This window comes from Thrips palmi, unplaced genomic scaffold, assembly GCF_012932325.1.
Source record: "Thrips palmi isolate BJ-2018 unplaced genomic scaffold, TpBJ-2018v1 HiC_scaffold_2, whole genome shotgun sequence".
Lineage (NCBI taxonomy): Eukaryota > Metazoa > Arthropoda > Insecta > Thysanoptera > Thripidae > Thrips > Thrips palmi.
The window spans coordinates 11,116,714-11,131,044 of NW_023144629.1; the positions used below are offsets into that span (position 1 = coordinate 11,116,714).

Here is a 14,331-nt window from a genome sequence, read left to right on the forward strand (position 1 = left end):
CGTTTTTACGGTGTAGATGCATGCTTCAGTTAGCGTGGACATGGCGGCATGTATGCACTAAATAAGTGCTTCCTTGGCAGGCATGCGCTAGCTAGAGCGTGCTTGCAGGCATGCTCCAGTTAGAGCGTACAATGTACGCTCTTCGATTTGTAGAGGTCTCGCAACTTCAGAACGAGGCCTCTAGTCTCACCTCAGGAGGTGAGGTCTGACATTTAGTTTTGTAGGGAAGTGTATGTTCAAAACGAAAGTTATCATCTGTACAAAGAAGTCCTATCGTCTGCTAGAACGTCTTATCTGTTCACACCCGCCTGACAGGGATCATGATGGGCAAAAACACAGCTATAAGTCCTGGTAAGGCCCGGGGTTATTCTTGTCATGGCAGGGACACTTGCGTTGGCTTAGAAACCACAATCTCTCACTTATCAGCAAATTTCTGTTGGAGTGGGTTTGCAGTGGGAGGACTGCTCGAAGGCCCTCTTCTTAGAGAACCTTGCTTAGTACTGGTGATTCGGCTCTGGGCTGAAGAAGTTTGGTCACGGTATTTATGTCTTGAGAAATTCTCTCCTGCTTCTTAGGACCTCTACCTATGAACGCACGTAAAAATAGACCTTGTTGAGGTGATCAGTAGGGTGGATCTTATTTTCTGACCCCCCCTTTTTATTGGCAAAATTGAATGTTGAGGATACTAGAAGATCATACCTGAGTCGCATTTGATCGGGGATGGACCGGAAGAGTCACGGTAGAGGGCCTAAACTTGGGTCTACAGCCTAAAAATGGTAGTTTTTTAGTGATTGCGGACGAACTAGATTAGGTATCGAAACGGGCGGGGTCTCAAAAGATGCGGAATTTCATTACCTTTCCAACGAGCTATGTAGTATCAAAATCGGACAACTTTTGACGAGAGGACAGCTGTGTTTTATGTTTAAAACGGGCATAAAAAGTTTATCAAAATTGACAAAAATGTCGTTATTGAGGTGTTATAGGCTTCAGATCGCAAAAAAATTATTTGGGTATTCACTTGGCCTGACACAGCACTCAAGGACCACCACAAAACAGTTTGCTTGCACTGCACGGATAATGTTTTTTTGGAATTTTTCATTGAGAAAACTCATTAGTTATTAAACGAATTCTTTTACAAAAACTTATCTTTGCCCAGGGGCATTGATCTTCAATGCGAGTGTTTGCGGAAAACAATTTTCTCATCCCCCGTGGACCGGAAAAGAGTTTCCAGAGACCACTTAAATACGAACTAGGTGCCCCCGGGCAAAAGATAATTTTTTTTCAAACAATTGATTCAATAATTATTGAGTTTTGGCCTGTACCAAATGACAACTTGTGAAGCGGGGGATGAGATCTTTTGCCCGGGGGCACCTAGTTCGTATTTAAGTGGTCTCTGGAAACTCTTTTCCGGTCCACGGGGGATGAGAAAATTGTTTTCCGCAAACACTCGCATTGAAGATCAATGCCCCTGGGCAAAGATAAGTTTTTGTAAAAGAATTCGTTTAATAACTAATGAGTTTTCTCAATGAAAAATTCCAAAAAACATTATCCGTGCAGTGCAAGCAAACTGTTTTGTGGTGGTCCTTGAGTGCTGTGTCAGGCCAAGTGAATACCGAAATAATTTTTTTGCGATCTGAAGCCTATAACACCTCAATAACGACATTTTTGTCAATTTTGATAAACTTTTTATGCCCGTTTTAAACATAAAACACAGCTGTCCTCTCGTCAAAAGTTGTCCGATTTTGATGATACATAGCTCGTTGGAAAGGTAATGAAATTCCGCATCTTTTGAGACCCCGCCTGTTTCGATACCTAATCTAGTTCGTCCGCAATCACTAAAAAACTACCATTTTTAGGCTGTAGACCCAAGTTTAGGCCCTCTACCGTGACTCTTCCGGTCCATCCCCGATCAAATGCGACTCAGGTATGATCTTCTAGTATCCTCAACATTCAATTTTGCCAATAAAAAGGGGGGGTCAGAAAATAAGATCCACCCTAGTGATCAGCTCTGTTTGAAAGGCTGAATTCGAGAGTAGCATTCGCAAATTTCCTATTCTACAGATAGTTGCTTTAGTGCGACCGAACATTTGAATCGCGACAGCAAATCCCAACTATGTTGTGCTCTTCCATATGCTCAGTCGTCACTGCCAGTCTTTGGTTGTGGGTTCCGGATTTCATTTCCGATTGCAGCTATTCAATTGAGCCTATCAAACTGATTTGACTACCACGACAAAGACTATTTCTCGGTCTGCGGACGATAGACTGTACTTAGAGTCATTCAACGAATGGGACGGCAGATCACTGAAAATTGAATGGTCAAGTAAAGGCATGGCTAAAAGTCGCGACAAATATGAGCGTGGCAGGATAGACTTGACACGTCGAAGAACGGCATGACAGGGACATGTGGGGCACGCCGATGGCGTCAATATACCAGCCAAAATTCCTGCCGACTTAAACACGATTTCTTAATAGAAGGGATTTCTGAAGCAAGATTTCCGTCCAAGACGACTAATTTTACTCCCAAAATCTGCTTGCTTTTAGTTTTCATATTTTCCCTTTTGGGGCAAGATTTCGGATTTCTACAGATTTTGAGCGCTCCAAGGGACACAGTATTTTTCGAGTGGTTGCCTCCCATCGGGGACTGCCGTAAACGCTAAGCCAGTTAGGTCAAAACGCGTTCTGGCGTACTCCTACCTCGTTCTAAGCTTTGTGTTCGTACTACGTAGAGAAAGCTCAGCTGGTCTACGTTGAAACGAATATTGCCGTCCACACTTAATTCTAGTGGACTTTTTGAATGCACAATTATGAATTTTTTAAACAGTCTAGGGAAAGTTGTGCGCCAATGACCGGCCGGGGCTCCCAGTTCCGCGCTATCGAGCAAGCGAGCCTCCTTGTCTACACACTTCCGCGCTAGTCCCGACTGGTGTTGCCGTGTTCCCAGTCGCCTCACTCCGACTCCGCCATGGAGGCCGTCACCAGCTCGACGCCGGGTGCCCTGGACTGCTCCGCGGGCAGCCCACTGCTGCTGTTCGTCGCCGGACTGGTGGCCAACATCACGACCAAGAAGGAGGCGGAGCGGACGCGAAGGCAGCAGGAGGGTGAGGCCCCAACAGACCACTCCAGTCGTGGCCGAGTGAAGAACAAGAAGAATCACAAAAGACTCATGTAGGCCATTCAGAGTGCATATGATCACTGAAATTATGTCGCATTTACTGTAAAATATTCTTACTAACTTCTACCAAGCAAAGTCTTAAACAGTTAAAGTAAAAGTGCTAAAAAGAAGTCTTTTGTGATTCTTCTTGTTCTCCACTCAGCCATGACTAGAATGGTCTATTTAAATTCTGGCCCCACATTGTCTTCCGAAGAAATTTCCAATTGTGCGATGGCAATGGCTCGACCCCGGTCTTTCCTTGTTTTCAACGTGTTTTCGATCGACTGGGCGCGTGGTCGGACCTTCTTTCATGCAATTTCTCATATAAAATATAAGACTAAACATTAGAGGTTTGAGCAGAAACCGTAAATGAAATTACAAGGACAGTGAAATTAGAAAGATAACGAGGAAACACGGGTAGAACACTAAGAGCCGTATCCTTTTTACGGCCATGATGGCCCTACTGCCCCCGCCACTCCTTTCTTTTCCTGTTTTTCACTTTCACTAAATATGTGTGCACTAAATATCTCACTGCGTGAACAAAGATGAAAAACTCCGTGTCGGGCGGTCGGGAGTCCATTGCTCAGAGTTTATAAAGCATTTTATTAATGCAGATAGTTGTTACAACAAAGAGAGAATTTTAAACTTGAATAGATTAATGCACTTGCAGCATGTAAAACACCTAAAACTAGCACTTGTTGGTTGATAAGTTACTAGCTGGTGGAGGGTTTTCCAACGAATTTCTTGACCCTCCACCAAGCTTTACATTAATACTAAGAAAATGATAATCGTTGCTGTCCCAGATTCCAGACCTCTGCCCGAGTACGACTATGTTGTGGTGGGAGGGGGCTCGTCCGGCTGCGTGCTGGCGTCGCGCCTGTCCGAGGACAAGTCCGTCTCGGTGCTGCTGTTGGAGCGAGGCGGCCACGAGCCGGAGGAAGCCAGAGTCCCGGGCTACACCGTATTCAACATTAACAGCGCACTGTCCGAACCGATAGTTGTAAGTTAAAACAAGAGTACGGTAGTGGTGCGTCTAGACGCATTTTGATCTCCGGAGTCGCAGAACAAGACTCGAACCGACCCCACCAATGGATTCGTTCGGAGAGCAATCCATTGCACTGTTCGGGATTGTTTTGGTGCATTTCATGAAATTACGATTTATTTCGTGTTGAATCTGTACCACGAAGTGATTGTAACGATTAATGTTCGTCGAAAGATTGGCGTTAATTTCATGAATCCTGTCGTTACGTTATGAATTATTATTTCTAAAATTTCGATACTATTTGTTAGGATTTCTGTTGTAACGTAACGGCTTAAGTAGAATTCTTTCAACCGTGTGATGGGATCACACGTTCGGTTCTTCAACTCAGGAGCTCAAAAGGCGTTCGGGAGTTTGACCGCCTCCACCGGTCTTCTGGATCGCTGTACAGTGCTTATAAAATTTCTAAGAAATGTTTTCTAAAGCACTCCCAATTTCCTACTGAGAAATGCCGTGCAGTCATAATACTAAGCTAATTCTCAGTGCTTTACGACACAAATCTGTCAAAATACAGAGAAATTTGTTCGTAATATGAAGAAATTGGTCTTAAGTTACTGAGAACTCTTCACCACACTGCCAATCCAAGTGTGAGACAGTCTCACACTGGTAGGTGTGGGACATTTTGTCTCACGTTTACAAGTGTCAGCCACGTTTGTCTCACGCTTGCAAGTGTGAGGCACAGGATGTCCCACACTTGCTGCCTTGCCTATGCTCGCTCTGTGGTTCAATGCCACGGGTCCCACGTCTGCAAGTGTAGGACCAACCGTGTCTCACACACTAAATGTTTGTGTACTTTTATTGTCCATAGCTACGGCCGTTTTTGTGCACACAGAACTCATGTACAAATTTGTACATAAATTGGGAACAATATTTCCATATTGTGATAAAGTATGTAAAACATTGTACCTAATTTAAGTACAAATTTGTACATAACTTCAGTTTGCACAAATACGGGACATAAAGTCCATAAGCATTTAGTGAGCACACTTGCAAGTTTGAGGCGAGACAAACGTGGCTCACACATGTAAGCGTGAGACAAATCATCCCAGACCTAAAAGTGTGAGACTGTCTCCCACTTGGATTGGCAGTGCAGAGGTTGCTACCTTTGCTGCGCAGTCACTGAGCTTTTTATTCGTATTGCGAAGAAAAAGCTCAGTAGGATATTGGGAGCGAAGTTTAATTGCTTGCCCCACTCCGGCTGCGAATCTTAGGCCCAGCCGGAGCCGCAGAATTGCAACAACACAGGCTGCACGCTCAACGTACCGAACGTGCTGGGAGGCGGCAGCACCATCAACGGCATGCTGTACGTGCGGGGCAGCAGCGAGGACTACAACGAGTGGGCGAGGATCACCGGGGACGCGGGCTGGGCGTACCGAAACGTGCTGCGCTACTTCAAGAAGTCCGAGCAAAACCTAAACGCCCCGATAAATGAAAACTCGAGTAAGATTTGTAGTCCATGTTCATTCACGTTACGAATTGTCATCAATGAGAATTCAACTGAGATTTGTGTTAACTGTTCGACAGTAGGTAATTTCGGTTGACGTTTTTTTGCGTTGTTAAGGGGGGACCCTGGTGAAAAAATCGCCAAAATTCCAAAAACTAATATTTTCAAAGTTCATAGATAAAAATGTGCATAGAAGGTTTCAGATTCAACAGGTTGAACACCTTTAAGCTAAGTGGGTAGTTTCTTTATCATTTGGAAGGAAATAACATTGAGATCAGTTGTCGTTGGCTTCTACGCTCAGCTTCACAGCTTCGCTCAGTCAACAAAAAAATTTGTCGCAGAAAGACTTTTCCTGCGTTCCTGGTTGACACCTACATGAGTCGTCTTGCATGGACTCTATTCATTGATGACTTGTCGACAAATTATAGTGACGGAATCTTGATATCAGCCCTACTTTTTTTTTAAACACACCTAAAAGTTTGAAAAAAGGGAAAAAAATCTTCTTTTTTTTTTAATGTTAAAATTTGAAAACTCATATCTTAGAACAGAAGTTGAATTTGAAAATTCCGTCATTAAAATCTCTTTAATACATCTTTAGGATAACCCAAAAAAATTTTCAAGACTTTCCGTCCCAATGAAAGACAGGAAGATTTTTCCCCAACGCTCCAAAAAACATTAAAAAGCCACTTTTCTCAGAGACCGTTCAACATTTTGGATTGACTTTGGTTTTGGGAACTCACCATAATGAACCTCATAATTAAGCAAAGTTTCAACTTCCTGGGATTATTTTGAAGCCTACTTGAAAGTTTCACCAGGGTCCCCAGGTTTTTCGGATGTTAAGTTCATTACTATCATGGAAACTGAAATTGCATCAAATGAAGGCATTAATTTTTTTCAATTTTAAAATTGTTAACGTTTAAATGGGCTTTTTAACTTTTGCGCTCATATTGCGCTATAAAATTGAAGTCCCGAAAGTGACACAAGCATATTGGGTGGGAGTAATACACCTTTAAAGTCGTTCGAAGAAAACGACACCATTGCTGTATAGTACGAAACGTTTTGTGCCAACATATTGTTGAGCCACTTACCCTTCGCTTCTCCCTTGTAAGTCCGCATATAATATTCACGGTAAGAACAGTTCAGGAACTTCCTGGAAATCGTCTATATCTTTGGCCCGTTTCAAAGTTGGTTGAGTGTTTTGGGCAGTGTGTTCCGTGTTGTCGTAGGGTACCACGGCCGCAACGGACCGCAGAAGGTGTCCTGGCAGCCGTACCGCCACCCCGTGCTGCCGGTCCTGGCGCAGGCCTTCGAGGCCACGGGCGTGCCGGCCCGCCTGGACATCAACGCCGAGAGCCAGCTGGGCCACTCCGTGGTGCAGACCACGTCGGCCGGCGGCGAGCGCTGGTCGGCGTACCGCAGCTACCTGGAGCCCGTGCTGCACCGGGGCAACCTGCGCGTCGAGACCTTCGCCACCGCCAGCAGGGTGGTGCTGGACGACAAGGCCTGGGGCGGGCTGAGGGCGGTCGGGGTCGAGTACGAGGACCCGCAGGGAAAGGTGCGATTCGATCGTCAATCGCTGTTTTCTTGAAGAAGGCTGTCAAAAAAATAAGATTAAGGGGGGACCCTGGTGAAAAAATCGCCAAAATTCCAATAAATTGTGTTTTTAAAGTTCATAGATAAAAATGTGCATAGAAGGTTTCAGATTCAACAGGTTGAACACCTTTAAGCTAAGTGAGTAGTTTCTTTATCATTTGGAAGGAAATAACATTGAGATCAGTTGTCGTTGGCTTCTACGCTCAACTTCACAGCTTTGCTCAGTCGACAAAAAATTTTGTCGTAGAAAGACTTCCTGCGTTCCTGGTTGACACCTACATGAGTCGTCTTGCATGGACTCTATTCATTGATGACTTGTCGACAAATTTTAGTGACGGAATCTTGATATCAGCCCTACTTTTTTTAAAACACACCCAAAAGTTTGAAAAAAGGGGAAAAAATCACTTTTTTTTAAATGTTAAAATTTGAAAACTCATATCTCAGGACAGAAGTTGAATTTGAAAATTCCGTCTCTAAAATCTCTTCTTTACATCTTTAGGATAACCCAAAAAAATTTTCAAGACTTTCCGTCCCAATGAAAGACGCAGGAAGATTTTTCCCCAACGCTCCAAAAAACACTAAAAAGCCACTTTTCTCAGAGACCGTTCAATATTTTGGATTGAATTTTGTTTTGGGAACTCACCATAATGAACCTGATAATTAAGCAAAGTTTCAACTTCCTGGGATTATTTTGAAGCCTACTTGAAAGTTCCACCAGGGTCCCCCCTTAAGGGGGAAAGAAAACTTTTTTTTTCAACTAATGGCGCCACTGCCCCCTTTAACCTGAAATCTAAGCAACTGTAAACTCAAATAACTTTGTCGGCACCGTGTGAAGAACAAAAGTATAAACAGGAACCAGTTTCACGCCACCTAGCGCTCACTGTTGGGAACTTCGACCAGACCTGCGCTTGTAACCAATCAGGGTTCAGCTTTTGACTGTTTACAGTAACCACCGCTAGATGCGGCGCGCTGGTGGTTCCAGAATTTTTGATTACTTTTGTTCTTCACCCAGCGATGACTGAAAGGGTCTATTCCATTCCGGCTGGAATCGTATCATGGTCGTACCGTATCCCGGTCGTAACCGCAACTATGATTTCCGGCCTGCACGGTAAAAACGGCACCTGGTTTTCCCAGGAGCCCTATGGCGAAGACATAGGCGATTTCCAGGGGGTTCCTGGGAAAACCAGGAACCGTTTTTGCCGTGTGGGCACAATTTTTGTGCACATGAACTTTTCGTACAATTTTTGTACAAAACATTGCACATAATTTCCCCATTTTTGTACAAAAACATTTAGTGCGAGTGAAGCATGAAGCGTATTGGCGTGGGAAGCGCAGCTCCCGACTCCTATGATTTGGTTGTGTGTGGTGTGCAGGTCCACGTGGTGCGAGCGAGGAAGGAGGTTGTCCTCACTGCTGGGGCACTGCACACTCCGCAACTTCTCATGCTGTCCGGTATCGGTCCATCGAGCCAACTGAAGGTAAGTCGGACCACAATCCAAAGCAAGCATTCTATGATAAATATTCTCTTGCTAACTCTGCCTTGCCGGGGAACCGCCTGTAGAAGCAGTGCATCGGCAGTGTACTGTGAATAAATGAATATTATGATTTCTAAACCAGAGCCCACACGCCTCAATAGAGTAAAACTATTCTTCGTCTACGTTTATCAGCAAAGGGGCCTCGCCACCAAATCTTGACAGTGGAACCCGGTGGAACCCATTTTCTCGTGCTTGAGGGCGCGTTCTGGTTCCTCCTTGAGAAAGTGGCATGTGATGGAATCCATCACGTGCCACTTTCTCAAGGAGGAACCAGAAAAAAATAATTGTACTTCTAAATCCCAGACAATCCCAGTTTCTTCAAAATTCATCTAGATGACGCAATTTAAAGATATTCTTTTTTTAAAAAACGTGAACACGGCTGCAATTCGTTGAAATTCTTCCAAACCTCATGTCGTATTAAAAATGCGCACACTGAAATTCAAACTTATTTCTGCTTGCACAGGCTGCAGGTATCCCCGTCGTCAAAGAACTTCCCGTGGGCGAGAAGCTGCTGGACCATCCGGTCGTGTCGAGTGTACCGTACAAGTGCGGACCGCCTCTCTGCAGCGTGGACTGGGAGAGTCGCCTCGACGACCTTCGTCAGTACAACGACAATCGCACCGGGCCGCTCTCCGCCTTCAACAACCTGCACCAGAACGTGTTCGCCAGGAGCTCGCTGGCCAAACCCGGCACGGGGCAGCAGCCGGACTTCCAGATCATGTTCCAGGGCAGAACTGTCACCGAAGCTGGCGTGTAAGTGCGGTCGTCTCGTACAAAATTTGTACAAAAACACTTAGTAAGTATAAGTTATTCGGAAAGGTAGGAATTAATAACGCATTTCTGTATGCCTTATCCAAAGCCAATTCATGAAGTGTTCTTTTTCTTGGTGCACACTACGTTTCTTTGTTGCACGCGTTGGTACGTAGTATGACACAATTTTGAACATGCGCACAAATTCACTCCAAATCGAAAGGCGGTAATATTTCCACCCTTTACTGGCGGTAATTGGCTATTGGCAGGCTCCAGGTTTTACCGCCAATACGAAGGCGGTACAGAATTACCCCCCTTAAAAGAACCCGTTTGTACCGCCTTTGGGAAAACTTTAACCCCCGTTTTTGGCCCAATAGGAACAAAAAGGGAATATTTTATCCTTTTTGGGCAATCAAAGGATGCAATGGGGGAATACTTTGTACCGTTTTTGCAATTTGTAGGCTTTAATTGGGGGGCCCCAATTTTACCGCCAAAAAAGGCAAAAGGGTTTTACCGCCTTTCACATGTGTACCGCCAATAGATTTGTAGTGTTTGTATGAAATTTCGCTCGAATTTGTAGATGACTCTGCGTGCAATCTAGCAAGAGGAATTTCGCATGCGCAACATTTGAGGGCTCAAATACTTTTTGTATGCAGGACTCCCTGTAGTTCCAGGCAAAGGGCAAACAACATTTTTGTGCACCAATATTTTAAATACTCTCAGCCACTGACACTATTGGGTCAAATTTAGTAAAAGCATCGCACTTTTTTTTCATGATTTCCGATTTTCACCAAATTTGGTGAATTTGCTAACATTAGGGTACAGATGATGCAAACAAACTTTGGTTGAGTTATCTTAACGCGTTCGCGTTTGGTAGAAGGGTCCATTTTCACACTTTTTCACCAAAGTTGTGTAATGGTCAAACACTAAGCTAATACCTTTTGAACGGTTTGAGCTACACTCTCATTCCAGGAACGTGACATCACGTTGAAACGAACGTGACAAAATGTCACGTTCGTTTGAGCATTGTGTCACGTTCGTTTGAGTGTGAACAAGCTGATTTTTGGCCAATTCACACCCAAACGAATGTGACACAATGCTCAAACGAACGTGACACTTTGTCACGTTTGTTTCAACGTGACGTCACGTTCCTGGAATGAGAGTGTACAGTGCCCCCTACCAACCGCGAACGGGTTGAGATAACTCAACCAAAATTTATTTGCATCATCTGTACCCCAATGTGAGCAAATTCACCAAATTTAGTAAAAATCGGAGCTCATGAAAAAAAAAAGTGGGACGCTTTTACTAAATTTGACCCCATTACTCGTTGGTAGATGCATTTCTGAACGCAACTATAATATTTAGTGTTTTCTCTAAGTATTGATAAATTTCTTGGCAATTACTGATTACTGTACTGACATTTTTCAATATATGAGAAGGAAATATTGAGTATCACGGTCGCTTACAGAAATGCGTCTGCTAATAAGGAAAAGTCAGTAGAAGGCTGAGAGTTTATTTAAGTTTCTCACTGATAGAAAAAAGGACAGAAAATCCGCGCACGGAATATGCCTGGTCAATGTTTTACCTAGACCCGGGACCGTCTGTACCTTGCAACCACGGAGGTGCCGTACATGTTTGCATACCAGTTTACATAGGATCCTTATCGAGGGGTCCTATTCCGAAGTTCTTATCTGGGCGTTCCCCCCAAGAGAATCTTATCTTAAATGCAGGCGACTTTTACTCAGTCATGGGGACCACAGAAAACCTGTACGGAAGGTCCGTATTTTTACGTACCCCATTTTCTGTACATTTTCCGTACCAAACCACGGATTTTTTTTTGCGGTGCTTCACACTTCGACGTTACATTTCACGTTATTTCAAGGGGAACGTACACCAGAATTCAAGTTGTTCCCCCGTCCGGTTCCAGGTGCCTGGCGCGTGACTCTTGGCGCTCCAACAGGCTGGTGCCCATAGTGTCCCTGATACGGCCGCTCAGCGAGGGCTGGCTCCGCCTCAACGCGTCCAACCCGCGCGGCCAGCCTCTGGTCAAGCTCAGCTACTTCAGCGACGCCGCGGGGCACGACCTGGCCGTGACGGTGCAGGGGCTGCGGATGGCGGTGCGGCTCCGGCACGCCCTCGCGCCGCTCGGCCTCACCCTGGACACCGAGGGACTCGACGCGTGCTTGTGAGTCGACGGACAGGGAACAGTGTGAATAGTACAGCAAAACGGTACGATAAAGTACAACGGGAGTACAACGAGAATTGTGCAAACCACAGCGTGGCCTGGACTGCACAGCACTCGTCATGCTGTTTCCATTTTACTTTGAAAGTACAATAAATTCCTGGAAAAAAAAATTCGTGTGCACAAAAAACTGTGATGTCTCGTACAAAAGTGAGCATAACATTAAGTGTGAGCGCGTCGGTATTTGTAAGCATGTAGTTGCCACGCATTTGTAGGTGTCAAGTGTATACTTAGTAAAACGGTTTGCAGTGTGAACCGTGCAACAGTGAATCTCCCTCGGGAGCTCGCAGCTCGACTTGAAAGCAGTGTATCTTTATTGGCCGTTTCCGAGACGACTTGATTGTTCTGCGCAGGGCGCTGGGAGACGTGGAGTCGGACGCGTTCCTGCGCTGCGTGGCGCGCGTCAACACGTCGACGTTGTGGCACTGGAGCGGCACCTGCCCGATGGGCCGCGCACGCGATGCCACTGCCGTGCTGGACTCGCGGCTGCGCGTGCGAGGCGTGAGAAGGCTGCGCGTCGCCGACGCGTCCGCCATGCCGTTCATCCCCAGCGGCAACACCAACAACCCTACCATCATGCTGGCCGAGCGGGCCGCCGACCTCATCAAGCGGGACGCTGCCATCTGCCGGGGGATTCCGTGCAGAGGGGGTCATTTCAGGTCCTTGGGGCCTTGCGCCTGAACTGAGGTTGATTTGGTAGCTTGGGCCATTCAAATGTGTTTTATTAAACGAGGACCATGTCCTCATGTGGATAAGTCGATCTAACTTTAGGGATGATTGTAAACACCATCTTTTTATCTTCAAAATGCCGCAAACCAATTGCAAAAAAGGTAAGAACTTCCGGAGAAAAATGTCGCGCAGTGAAATTTTGTTTGGCTGAGCGATAGCGAAGCCTGTTACTCCAGTGGGTTTGAAAAATTTTTCCTGTCTGTCTGTCTGTCTGTCTGTCCGTGTGTGTGTGTGCGTGTCTGTGTGTCCGCACTACTCCTCCTGAACGGCTCGGCCGATCTCGGTGAGATTTTGCACACTTTTTGGGCATGTCCTTGGCTCGGCACACGCGAAATCTCACCATCCTAACTCAACTGGTTTAGTTTTTATAGCCGAAAAACACTTTAAAAAAGGCGAAAAATCGAGTTTTCTGTAGGCAGATCGCTTCTGTCGTGATAAAAGGGGGGTCTGGGGGGCAGAGCCCCCCAGCCTGGACAAGGGGAAAAGTTACAAGGGTCAAGATCGAGTTATCTGGAGATGAAGCAACTCTTTCTAGAATAAGCAACAAGTTAGGAAAATCGACGATGGAGATGGAGAAGCCATTGCCTGCCGAAGGCAGGCTAGCGCCGCAGGCCAAGGTAGGTACGCCAGGCGCGGATTGGAGAAACAGGCAGCGAGACATCGCGAAGCCTGTTACGACAAGACGCGGTCTGGCGTAAACCTACCTTGTATGTTTTGCCGGCTTTTGTTGCATTACCTATAATTCCCTTACAACTAAAGACAAAACAAAATATTTTTTTTGAAAATGTTGTAAAAATTCCATTCTTTTATTTGGTTTTTACCGTTTGTCTCTAAAAGGTATATTTAAAAAATCATCGCCTCGTCCCTGTACCCTTTTCTAGGGTTTTTTTTTCCTCTCCTTTGATGGCCATCCTGGTAAATTGATTTATCCATGAAACCTGTAAACCGATTAATCGATACTAAATCGATGTGTCGAAAGAATCTAAACGATAACAAGGTAGGTTTACGCCAGACCGCGTCTTGTCGTAACAGGCTTCGCGATGTCTCGCTGCCTGTTTCTCCAATCCGCGACTGGCGTACCTACCTTGGCCTGCGGCGCTAGCCTGCCTTCGGCAGCCAATGGCTTCTCCATCGTCGATTTTCCTAACTTGTTGCGTACTGGGGGGCTCAGACCCCCCTTCATTCTAGATAGAGTTGCTTCATCTGCGGATAACTCGATCTTGACCCTTGTAACTTTTTCACTTGTCCAGGCTGGGGGCTAGCCCCCCAGACCCCCCCTTTCTTTAAGACAGAAGCGATCTGCCTACAGAAAACTCGATTTTTCGCCGTTTTTAAGTGTTTTTCGGCCTTAAAAACCGAACCAGTTGAGCTAGGATGGTGAAATTTCGCGTGTGCCGAGCCAAGGACATACCCAAAAAGTGTGCCAAATCTCACCGAGATCGGCCGAGCCGTACAGGAGGAGTAGTGCGGACACACACACACACACACACACACACACACACACGGACAGACAGACAGGAAAAAAATTTCAGCCCCATTGGAGTAACAGGCTTCGCTATCGCTCAGCCAAAAATCTGTAATCGTTGAAGAGAACTATTCAACGGTTAATCGATTTTAACTTGTAATTGATTAGTCAACGAAAAAAAAAGAAAAAAAATTAACGATAAATCGATGAAAATACGAAATTTACTTTTGAATGCAAATGTGCAGTCGAGAAAAAAATCTATCCCTGGTAATTGGTATCGACCAATCGACTCAAGAAATAAGGACTCCTCCAAAAATGTTAAAATTTGATTCCCCTGGCCCTTTGCAACGTCTGTCGTCGAGACGCGCTTAGTGGCGGTGAAG

At 45.4% G+C, this 14,331-nt stretch overlaps 1 protein-coding gene across 3 annotated transcripts; it reads left to right on the top strand.

The window, feature by feature from the left end:
• Positions 1-426: 426 nt before the first annotated feature.
• LOC117647440 (glucose dehydrogenase [FAD, quinone]-like) lies at positions 427-12,617 on the top strand. 3 transcript variants are annotated; one of them, XM_034389184.1, is made up of 9 exons: positions 427-538; positions 2,942-3,098; positions 3,955-4,151; positions 5,402-5,630; positions 6,861-7,189; positions 8,601-8,705; positions 9,226-9,515; positions 11,440-11,697; positions 12,108-12,617. In XM_034389184.1, exons 2-9 carry the CDS (start codon positions 2,963-2,965, stop codon positions 12,433-12,435), a joined length of 1,872 nt encoding a protein of 623 aa, XP_034245075.1. In that variant the 5' UTR covers positions 427-538; positions 2,942-2,962; the 3' UTR covers positions 12,436-12,617. The 3 variants fall into 3 exon arrangements, with proteins under 3 accessions (XP_034245075.1, XP_034245074.1, XP_034245076.1); XM_034389183.1 differs by having other exon boundaries at positions 461-534; positions 2,938-3,098; positions 12,108-12,616; XM_034389185.1 differs by lacking the exon at positions 427-538 and having other exon boundaries at positions 2,919-3,098.
• The last annotated feature ends 1,714 nt before the right edge of the window (positions 12,618-14,331 follow it).

Excerpts from the sequence above, each read along its gene's own strand:
- LOC117647440 (XM_034389184.1), top strand. The coding sequence starts at position 2,963 with ATGGAGGCCGTCACCAGCTCGACGCCGGGTGCCCTGGACTGCTCCGCG. Across the intron at positions 9,516-11,439 it reads ACTGTCACCGAAGCTGGCGT|GTGCCTGGCGCGTGACTCTT; the intron begins GTAAGTGCGGTC and ends GTCCGGTTCCAG. Across the intron at positions 11,698-12,107 it reads GAGGGACTCGACGCGTGCTT|GGCGCTGGGAGACGTGGAGT; the intron begins GTGAGTCGACGG and ends TGTTCTGCGCAG.